This window comes from Chenopodium album, chromosome 20, assembly GCF_948465745.1.
Source record: "Chenopodium album chromosome 20, dcCheAlbu1.1, whole genome shotgun sequence".
Lineage (NCBI taxonomy): Eukaryota > Viridiplantae > Streptophyta > Magnoliopsida > Caryophyllales > Amaranthaceae > Chenopodium > Chenopodium album.
The window spans coordinates 7,932,691-7,944,165 of record NC_137853.1 but is presented as its reverse complement, the minus strand read 5'-3'; the positions used below and the strand labels follow the sequence as shown (position 1 = coordinate 7,944,165).

Here is an 11,475-nt window from a genome sequence, read left to right as displayed (position 1 = left end):
TTAAGGGCATGCTTGGATTGGGGGTAATACAGGGGTAATTAAAGTCACACTTTAATAAACAAAAATAATTAGAGGTGTTGTTGTAAATGACATGGTGTTTACAAATGAAATAAGGTAGTTGTGCTGTGAGGAAAAGAGAGATGGTGGAATTATTACTCTCATAATGAAGGTAATAGTTACCCACCCTCCCCCTAGTGTAACTATTACCCCCAAAATGAGAGTTGCTTCCTCTTTTTTCACCTCACACTATACCATCACTACATAATTAGCTTACTATTCTTTTCAGGGTAAGAAAAAATAAAACATTAGGAACCGCTCCTCGTATGGAAAATTCCTAATGCATCCCAATGACCCACTCCTTTTATATATATCGTGAGAAATAGTGTGTATTGTAAAAGTATATAAATAACCGAGGCTTATGGCGCCCTCCTTATAATATACGTAGTATAAAGTTATAAACTATACACATGTATAAACTTTGAGACTGGAATTATTCCCTCACTCTTCCCCTTTCCCATACTTTTAATTAAGAAGCCTAACCCGCTAATTTAGGATAGCCCTAAAATTCCGATCCGAATCTTTCTCCTTATTAATTAAAACATAAAATAAAAGAACGAAAATTATAAAACACACGTTGACGTGATCTTGTAGGTTACCCTTCCATGCCGGTTTGGACATGTGGAAAGCGACTGAGCGGTGTGCCCTCAAACCGTCATACACCCTCCAATCCACTCTAAAATATACTACTCACATTTTTTGTTGGGCAACGTACTCCTACTTAATTTAAACTAACCAAAATAAAACTTCACCACTCATATAAAACCATTCAAATAAAAAATTACTCGTATATACTATACATGATTGTTCATCATTCCCCACGTAATACAAAGTTGCTTAATTAATAACAACAATCTAACGCCGATACTCTAGAAAACCCATCTACATCAAATGAAGACCATCACTGATAATAACAATAGAAAAGGGAGAGAGGGCAAGAAGAAGAGGTCCGAGGTGAACGAGCCAGACGCACCGGGTTGGTGCCGGGCTATCATAAAGAGGTTGTCGAAACTCGAAGCGAGTCAAGCTAGCTTAAAGGATCAATTTTACGAGTTAGCTCAAGAGTTGAGGAGTTCGTCGAAGAAGAAGTTTGATTCAAGAAGGGAGGATAACAGAGCCGAGTGGCTTTGGGGTCCTACGTTTACGGGCAACTTTGATAATGCTTATGGTCGTGTGTTACAATCGGTGGGTCATGCTATACTTGTTAGCTCTATTTCGTCCGGGACCATCATTTTCTGGTTAGCACTGTTTACAAACTCTACTTTGATTATCGTTGTTTATATTTTAGTTAAATTTGTTTGGTTTGATTTAATAAATTGGGGTAGGGGGTGATTGGGTCCACCTTTTGTTCTTTGAAGGGAAAGAACAAACACGTACATCTTGATTTTAAGGGGACGTGTAGGATTATAGAGGTTTAACGGTTTATTTATAATTAAAACGGATTGATGATTATGAAAGCACGTTATTAATTACTCCGTCTGTCTTAAATTAGTGTACAAAAATTGATAGCAAGAGAAAATGAAATTTGAGCAAATAATAGTACTCCGTATGAGGAATTGAGGAGGTGGGAGGATTACCAAGTCCACTTTATGGCTTAGGTCTAATTTCTTATTGGATATTATTGTAAAGTCGGTATTGGATAATGTTTTATGGCTATATATATAGATTTTATGTCGCACCAAAATATATATATATATATATATATATATATATATATATATATATATATATATATATAGATACTATTCACACACATCATATCAAAGGAAACATTTTATGGTAAGCAATACTCCTAGTTCTATCTACTATTAAAAGCAAGGGAAATGCTTCTAGGATATGCTATTATGAAAACTTTAATTTGTGTTTCGGTTGGAAGTTGAAAATAGAAACCTTGGTATGAAAACTTTAATTTAGGTGTACGTCAATTATATTAAATTTATCTCATATCTCTTGTACTCCATAGAATGTTTTTGTAATTGCTTTCTTTTGTTGTTATTCTTATAAGTGTACAACTTTGACGATGTGTATAACTTTATCCAATCCTTAATAAAGTAAAATTATACTATGGAATATACGGAGTATTTTTAGAGGCTGGTGATGTGCATGACAACCCAAATTCAATCGTTTGATACTTTTATACTTTGTAATATTTTACTCTTTACTTATTTACCCTAAATCCCTAATGTATATTGATTTTGGTTTTGTCGGTTTTGTTGAGAACTTGAGATAGGTTTAATTTTATAATTTGTAGTATCTAACTATCTATTACTTCGTATATAATATTATATACTACTCGGTGTTCTTATTATGCTGAAATACTTTGAATTCTACCTTTTCTTTCTTTTTTAAAAATAATTTATAATGCTAGTAATTTAATAAAGTCAGAGAACTAGGACTATGTCATAAAAATAACATTTTTTTTGGTTCAAAAAGCAATGGTAGTTGAACGTCGTTGGATTACAATGTTATGTTGTGATGTACTTCGTATAAGACAATAATGTAGAGTGTGATTTTCCAAATAAAAGTAATTTAATTAAAATGTATTAAGAATTAAATAGTGTTATTGTTGGATGGTACAACACACTCATAACCAAGCTAAAATTAACAAAAGCCTTCAAGATAATTTCCCAAAATTCCTTAACTCGTACTGTCATACGCCCAGCACAATTCATGTAAAGCTACAATATGATCTTTAAAGTAACAACGTGAGACATTTTCACATCTTACGATCCAGTCATACACTAGATAAGATTTAGAGTTTAAAACCCATTCTAAGAGCATGAAAAGTGAAATAACACAATCTTTCAATGATGAAAGATTGAAAGGAGGAGACTATTTCATTTTGTTTGCTTAGTTTAGAACTTTTCATTGGTGTCTCTTTGCCCCAATCAAATAAATATTCCGTACAAACTATATATATCTCTCCAATCTCCACTATTAGTAAGAGAGAGATCACATGTGATTATGCGAGCCTTTGGAATTCTCACACATTCTCTATTGGGTAAGTACAAGTAAAGAAGAACAAATTAATCTTAATCACTAAAATTAGTGGATTTTTATATGAAAAAGGTGAGGTGAAAAAGTCTTGACTCTTCATGACCAAGAAAAGGTGTCTTGAGAAACGAATTTAATTAGTAGGGCACAAAAGCGCTTAGGAGTAGTAAGATTCAAATTAAAAGTAAATAAAAATGAATGATGCATTTTAATTAAGGGCCGCCAACCGTGTACTTTTGGAGACACCGAAGTTGATATGTGAGTAGCCTCACAGCCACTACTAATGGAGTTATGGTTGGTGTTTGTTTGATAAGTTCAGCTTCAGAGCTGGATTCCAATCTCGTACTCCGTGGGTGTTATGACTTGTATTTGGCCCGCAATTACTGTGTCAAATCACCCTAATCTAACCTACTCCATTCGTTTCTTTTTGTTCATTTGGTTTAAAATACTTCGTACTTATGAAATCAACTAGGGTGACTAATATATGTAATGCATGCGCTATATGTCCATAGCTAGCCATGTTCGAAAAACTCTTTAGATTTGGACTTAGTTACATATTTAGTCCTTGGCACACAATTCTCAAGGATTAATGAGAGAAAATATGTAGGAATATAAATGTTGGCACACAATTCTCAAGAGACAATTAATATTAATGAGTGCGAGCAAATAAGTAAATAAACATTTAAAAGGATATGACTTTCCAAACACTATTTATTAAAGTTATATCAAAATTTTTAAGTGTGGGTTTTCATGTGGGTTATATATTTTTTTTCAATCAATAGGTAAGAAACATGTACATTACATATGCAAAACCTAAAACACGATTAACAAAAAGAAACAAAGAGAGTATTAGATCATGCCGATTTCTTCTTTTGCTGAAGATCTTAATGGTAAATTCTCTTCATCTAATTATTTGTTTATATGAATGTATCTATATTAATGATGACCCAAAAAGATTTTCTCTTAAATGATTGTATTAAGTACTTTATATATTAATTCAAAATAGAATTAAGGGCCTATTCTGTTTAGCTTAATTTCAGTTCAATTCAGTTTAATTCAGCTCAGTTGAATTCAGTTAAGCTCCAATCAGTTCAGTTCAATTCCTAATTTCCTTCTAAACAATTCATTTTAGCTATATTCTGTTCAATTCAATTCAGCCCCAATCAGTTTAATTGTTTCCAGTAATCAAAATCGGCCTAATTCCTCTAATACTTGTATAACATCTACTCCACTTCAGAAGTAGATCCAAAAAAAAAAAAAAAAAAACTAAACAAAGTCCATAAAAGTTAAAAGTAGAAATACAATAATAATATTCCAATCCTTGCCGCCTTTAAGGTTAAATCTACTCCATATGAATCCATCCGGCCATCTCCATCCCAATTGCTTGTTTTCTTTTAGGTATCGCGTGCCACACGTCAATCTCTCATTGGCTCCCCACTCAAACAATTTATTTTAGGACAACTTGATGTACTTGTAAACTTTAACAACATTAAATTTGTACGTCTCACTTAATTTTCTCAATTCATCCAACAAGCAATTTGATTAATTAAACCCAATTATTATTATTATTTAAAAATAAATTATTTATTCATTAAAAAAAAAGTCCCATTTTTTTGCAACTTGCATAGAAGAGAGAGAAAAAAAAGAGAGAGGTCATTATGCCAAGAAATTTCCCTGCATTTTCACAACCACCATCACCGGTAAAAAACATTCCGGCGTGTATAGAGCAAATATGGGCTCCGACGACTCGAACCCGGCTTTACTCCGAATTCTTGTCAACAAATGTGCCGAATTAGAAGCCGGTCAAACCAGTCTCAGATCAAAGCTTCACCAAGTTGTTGAGGTTGTTAAACATGATACTAGTAATTATTCTGATGTTAAGAATAATAATAATCATATTCCGGGTGTGACGTCATTTGCCGATGGGATGACGTTTCCTGGTAACTTCAGGGATAGTAATCCGTATAATCACGTGCTTCAGTCGATTAATCATGCTGTTCACGTGACTTCGCCTACTTCAGGGGAGATCATTTTCTGGTATTTTGATTGACTTTTTTGTTTTTATTTTTTGGAGGGTTAATTTGTTTTATGGTTTGGATAATGGTAATATAACAGTAGGATTGGAGTGTGAATGTTTGATTTTTTTTTTTTTTTTTTTTTTGGTGTTTCTAAATTTGGGTATTATTTGAAATTGGGTAATTTCTATATATAGAGTATTATATTAGTGATTTGTTGTTTCTATATTTTTGCTCTATTCTTGTTGTAGTATGTGGAAATGGCGAAATCGTATTAAGAAGGGTTAACTTCAGATTTTCAGGGCTAGAAATGAATATTTTTGTAGTCAACGACTTTATTTACTTGGTGATTTGGAGTTGTTGTGTTTGAGTGTTTCAGCTTGGCAATAATTATACATCTTTGATGTAGCTGATTTATGTTATTGTTTTTATTGGTGTCGAAACTAACTAATCGATTTTTCGAGTTTTCCGATTGTCACTAAGGTATGATTTTAGAACATAAGGATGAGAAGTGCTAGTTACTAATTGAAGGAAGGAAGTATTAGATTTGAGATTTGACATATATGATTTAATAACATAAGGTTCTGGACAATTTTTGTAATGTTAAGGAGTGCTAGTTACTAGTTGAAGGAAGAAATTCAAGGGACTTAATACTTTTCAAGTCTTTAGTCTTTGGGAATTGGCATTTCAATTACCTGTCATAATTCATAACTGTGTTGTGCTACTCGGGTTCTTGGCGAAGGGGAACAAATTTATCTAATGCGAATAAAGGGGCTTATTGTATATTGTTTCAAAAAGCACTGCAGCAGCTGAAATGCTTTACTTTGACTAACACAAGTCTTTTGTTTGTAAATTCTAGTGTACATTTAAATGGTTTGATGGTTTCATGAATTTGTATCATATAGACCTGCAATAATGTGTAACAGGAACCGTGCTGCAGAGAAGCTTTATGGATGGAAGGACTATGAAGCAACAGGGAGACGTTTTTCGGAGCTTATTATAGAAGTAGAGTATGTTCCATACATCGAGAAAATCAGGGAAAAGTTGCGCTTTGGCCATTCATGGTCAGGTCAGTTCCCTTTCAAGAAGAGGTCCGGTGAAGTTTTTATGGCGCTAGTGACTGAGAGCCCGTTATATGAGGATGGGGAGCTTGTTGGTGTTGTTACTGTTTCAAGTGATGCAGCTGTTTTTAATAGCATTAGATCAAACCAGCCTAGGGAACCGCGGGGTAACATGAAAAAGATTCAGTGGCAACAAAGACCACAGATTGCATCAGTGCCACAGATGGCTTCTTCTATCTCGGATCTGGTGCTTATATGTTACTACAACATACCCCTTTTCTTCATTCCTTGTTTTCTCTTGTTCCAGTTGCTGAAAGAGTGATGATGTGACTAATTAGGCCTCGAAGGTTCTTGGGCGTATGCGTGGAGATGACACTTCCAGGGATGGAGAGGGATTTGTTCCAGAAGCTGAAGTTATAAATCAAGATAAGAAGGAAGCTGATGTATGCATACTTGTCTTGTCAATATCTATGTCCATAATGATGATGCTAATATGTATATTTGCATTTTGTGCTAAGCTTTTACGGGTGATTCTTGCTTGCAGATAGCTAAGAATACAGGCGAAGGTAAAAGCTCTCATGAAGAGGAATCTGTGATGGCACAACCTGCAAAAATGGTATACCCCTGCCCTTTTTCATATACTCCGTGTATATACTTTATTATATCCACTAGAGTATTAGTCTAACAGTGTTATGCAAGATATTGTCCTTCCAACTTTAGGAACTTATTCCTGGTTCATGTGTGCATTTTTCAGTGTTTTTGCAAAGGTCGGAAACTTCACTTCTACAAGTCTAATCTATTAAGCAAACATTACAAATATCTAGGGGATGCATAGTATGAACCCTTGTGTTTATGATTGTGCTCTGCTCTCTTGGTCCTTGTTCTTTAATAAACCATTACTTAAGCGTTGACTGAACCTCTGTTATGTTTGGCTTTGATAAAGAACTTAGATGTGAATGTTCTGCATGGTAAACCATTTGCTCATTATTTCTAAAAAGTTTCCTTAGTGATAATATTTTTATTCCAGGGAAGAAGTGTTACAGCCTGAGTAGACTGTTTGTTTAATTTCGAGTTTGTGTAAGGCAGGTCTATTTTTGTCATTAGCAAATGGCAATGATATGGGTAATTCAATGGATTTCTGTGTGTTGTGATAAATGGGATTTTATTTGCTGCAAGTCAAATTAATCTTTATGAGTACAAAGGTGAAAGGTAGTATTTGATCCAGATACGATAAGTCTTCTAATCAGTAGCCTATGCTGAATTAATGCAGGCAGCTAAACTTTTGGCGAAATTCCGAAAGAACAGTGGCAATAATGCTGAAACAAGTGATAAAATCCCTGTACCAAACAGCCTATTGAAAAAAATTGATGATGAGTCATGTTCTACCAAAGGTTCAAAATATATTACATCAGATAATTCTACTTATGATGTCAGACTTTTCCCTTTTCCTGGTAATGGACATGTGAATGAAAATATGAAGTTTTATGATTAGGAAAGGGCTACCTTCACTTTGAGTATGCCATATATATCTAAATAGCCTAATCAACCAACTTTGTTGTGCCAACATTAGGTTTGCATGATAAAGATCCCGACCCTCAATTGAAAAAGCCTAAAGCCGCAGAAGTAGAAGATGCTGCTTCACGTCAAGCTGGAGCCAAAAGTTCTTCAAGCTCGGGGGATAACTTGTCTGGAAGTCCTGGTAGCTCTTCAAGCAAAGGTGACAGTGAGTCAAGTCGTTCAACGGTTGATTCTGATATTCTATGGGAGGACCTTCAGTTGGGTGAGGAGATTGGTCAAGGTAACTAGATGTCTAGATCATATAATTTATTTATACATCTCATCCAACTTTTTTGATGGTACAGTAGTTGTCTAAAATCTTAAGCTGAAGTGTCATCATTAATAGACCTTTCTGTAATTTTAATAGTATTCACTTCCTGTTCCCTTGTACAGGCTCGTATGCTGTTGTATATCACGGACTTTGGAATGGATCGGTAAGTTCTCTTTCATTCTAGAAATTAGAATGTGAAACTAATGTATTAGAATAAAAAGCAAGGGTACAACCAAGTATAAGAACTGAATTTTTTACACAAGTCGTGCAGGATGTTGCGATCAAAGTTTTCTTTGGGAAAGATTACAATGAAGGAACTCTACTAGATTACAAAAAGGAGGTGAGGGTGTTTGGATTTTAATTACTCCTTAATCATTAGTTGAAACTCGAAACTAGCTCACATGCAATATCCTATTGTACGACACTGCAGATTTGTATAATGAGAAAATTGAGGCATCCAAATGTCTTGCTCTTCATGGGAGCATGTTATTCACAAGAACGACTTGCTATTGTAACCGAGTTTCTTCCAAGGTAATACTGAAATGTTAAAGCATGAAGATATTTTTGGCCCTTTCTTTCCTGTGTATTTAGGATATAGCTTGTTAATTAATTAAACCAATGATATTGCCTGGGTGAGAGAATGCTGAAATGTGTAAAATGTTAGTACAGGCATTATAATTTTGAGTTGCAACTCCCTTGATATTACTTTCATAATTATTTTTTAGTTAAATGTTGCAAGAAATGTGCTACTTATATTCGAATGTGTTTATTTTATAGGGGAAGTCTTTTTAAGATACTTCACAGGAGCAATCAGGTTTTGGATCTCAAGCGGCGTTTGAGGATGGCCCTTGATGTCGTATGATTCTCCTCAGATGAAACTTTAGATTTTTGTTGCTCATTCTTGTTTTGCAGTTTGAAAAGTATGGCTCAAACACTTTGTATGGCTGCAGGCTAGGGGCATGAATTATTTGCATCGCAGAAATCCTCCTATAGTTCATCGGGACTTGAAGTCTTCAAACTTGCTGGTTGACAAGAACTGGAACGTGAAGGTATCTATTGAGAATCAAAGAAACTTTTCTCTTCTTCCTTCCACTGTTGTGTACCATTTAAGTGTCAACATCGCTCACACTAAAGCTCTTGTTTTAGGTTGGTGACTTTGGGTTATCGAAATTGAAGCACGCAACGTTCTTAACAGCAAAGTCTGGAGGAGGAACTGTAAGATATTTGTCAAGTCAAAGTTCAGCTCTATTTCCAGTTGTCCACGATGAACACTGACTGTATATTAGGATTTGGTGGTTTTATTTAGTGTAATTATCCCTATGTATGGTTAGTGCACTATCTTATTTGTTTGTATACTGATACGCCTATAATTGTCATGCAGCCTCAGTGGATGGCGCCAGAAATACTCCGGAATGACCCCTCCAATGAAAAGTAAATTTATGATTCCTAAAAACTCTTGTTTTTGTTTATTATGTTGTATGCTTATTGAAATGCACTACCATATGCCCTTCATTCCATTTAACAGCTCACCATATATAATTTCTTCCTTAAATCATAGAAATTATATGTACATGATTTAGCTACCCTTGTTGAGATGTTTCCAGGGATGGTCTAACTTTAAAACTTTTCCAATATGGTACAACGCTCACATAAAGCAAGTCTCTCCATCATATCCTTAACCTTCTGGCTCTTCTTTAATTTAGGTCCCTTATTTGGGTGTTGATTTATAACTTAGATCTTATTTGTGAATTGGAAAAGGATAATTTTGACGTCTTATATATGGTGTGACAAAAAATATTCTATGGCTAGTCCCTACTCTTGTAATTTTCTGGCCGAACACGTATCTGTATGACTGTATCTATCTATACTGAAGTCTTTTCTTCATGCTTACTTTTGACAGGTCAGATGTGTTCAGTTTTGGTGTCATCCTATGGGAATTGGTAACTGTGAAAATCCCTTGGGATAGTCTAAATGCTTTGCAGGTTCTTGCTCTTTTCTTTCGTTCCCTTGCTTCTGTCTAGAAGACGCTATTTATACACAGATGCGATAATTATAAAAAAACATAAACTATTTTTGTTGACCATCTGTTTTCATTTGGTTAGGTTGTTGGTGTAGTAGGATTCATGGATAGAAGGTTAGACTTACCGGAAGGCCTTGATCCTCACATTGCATCCATCATTAAGGAATGCTGGCTAAGGTAATTCTTTTTACTCTTTTCAGGTGTTTTGCTGTCCTGACTCCTAAGTAAGACACTTTTTGGCTGTATCTAATCGACTTACGTAAATTTCAGATTGAATTATTCTTGATCCATTAATTAAGTTCTATATAAGAAAAAATGTATGAATTATGATTAATAACTGCCTACGACGAACTCTAGTAGATCGCAATAAAAATCAGTTGTTTTTCATAAATTATCAGCATAACTGTATTAGTAATTATCATTAAGATGTATGCAAGTAGCAAAAGCCAATATTATTACGTATATAATGCTGATGCTATTATGTAATAATCAATGAGCAGCAAGCCAGAACTGCGTCCTTCATTCGAAAACATCATACAGAAAATGACCAGAATAGTTCAAATTACTCCGTCATCAGCAACCCCTCCTGTTAAAAAAAGCTTATCATTACCACCATAAAAGTACACACATCACAATGCAAGAGCAATTCGACAAAGGAGTTCAGGAATGTATTTGTCTACTGCAGCCGAAATCTGCCATAGTGTAAATCTTGTTTATGGCTGTTAAGCTACAATTTGGTTGATGGGAGTGGTAATGTATATAGTGGTAAATTGTATTACTGCTGTATGTTACTTGTGCAAATACTGAAAACCACTCGCTACCAACTAAATGTGCCATATATAGCAGATATAGTCCTAGATTCGGTGGGCGTTAGTTGAGAAGGTTATAGCAGAATTCTTAGGGGATTATAATTTCTGTTGCTCCCCTTCTTTTTCCTTATTTTTTGATGATTTTTTTGGGGAATATGGTTTCTAGTCCTTGTTACAATGTATAATCAGTTGATTGTTTGGTTAAATTATCAGCCCTTATAACCATTGATTAGGAAGAATTTCTTCTTGTCTTTCTTTCTTGTCTTTCCATGTAGAATTGTAGAAGCAATTTTTTAAATTTATTCCATTTCTTTGTGGATATATGCATGGGCCGAGGAGCACGTAATGCCCCATCGTCGGGAATAGCTGCTCATACAACTTTTATGAAGCAGTCAAATGAATCGGCTAACCATCACAATTGATTGCCAAACAAGTCCTTAGCCGAGGATAGCTTCTTAATAAAATTTCCTCTTGGTTGCTTATGGAATAGATAACACATTATTAGTGAATCATGTAAATCTATGTATGTGTTCTCGTTTGTTCTTAATTAATCTTACTTGTGTTCGTCTTAGTACTCCTTTCTTATGCATATTGCCTAAATAATACTGTGATTAAGTGATAGATTAGAAATAGTATTATTGAATAACAAACCTTATTTAAGAAAAATAAAAATAAAAAATACTCTATCTAT

General features: G+C 34.4%; 1 protein-coding gene across 3 annotated transcripts; it reads left to right on the top strand.

Moving 5' to 3' along the window:
• The first annotated feature begins 770 nt into the window (after nt 1-770).
• On the top strand, nt 771-11,042 carry LOC145597783 (uncharacterized). Of its 3 annotated transcripts, none has more exons than XM_081654029.1 (16): nt 771-1,295; nt 5,993-6,374; nt 6,466-6,570; nt 6,672-6,743; nt 7,398-7,518; nt 7,698-7,925; nt 8,078-8,118; nt 8,227-8,295; nt 8,386-8,486; nt 8,733-8,811; nt 8,906-9,004; nt 9,102-9,170; nt 9,337-9,386; nt 9,856-9,937; nt 10,058-10,152; nt 10,476-11,042. In XM_081654029.1, the coding sequence occupies exons 1-16, from the start codon at nt 949-951 to the stop codon at nt 10,591-10,593; spliced, it is 2,058 nt and encodes a 685-aa protein (XP_081510155.1). In that variant the 5' UTR covers nt 771-948; the 3' UTR covers nt 10,594-11,042. The 3 variants fall into 3 exon arrangements, with proteins under 3 accessions (XP_081510155.1, XP_081510153.1, XP_081510154.1); XM_081654027.1 differs by having other exon boundaries at nt 773-1,295; nt 7,398-7,578; XM_081654028.1 differs by lacking the exon at nt 771-1,295 and adding an exon at nt 4,564-5,088 and having other exon boundaries at nt 7,398-7,578.
• The last annotated feature ends 433 nt before the right edge of the window (nt 11,043-11,475 follow it).

What these genes read in the sequence shown, in the direction of transcription:
- LOC145597783 (XM_081654027.1), top strand. Translation starts at nt 949, where the DNA reads ATGAAGACCATCACTGATAATAACAATAGAAAAGGGAGAGAGGGCAAG. An exon ending in TACTAGATTACAAAAAGGAG is followed by an intron (nt 8,296 to 8,385) that starts GTGAGGGTGTTT and finishes ACGACACTGCAG; the next exon opens with ATTTGTATAATGAGAAAATT. An exon ending in GTAACCGAGTTTCTTCCAAG is followed by an intron (nt 8,487 to 8,732) that starts GTAATACTGAAA and finishes TTTATTTTATAG; the next exon opens with GGGAAGTCTTTTTAAGATAC.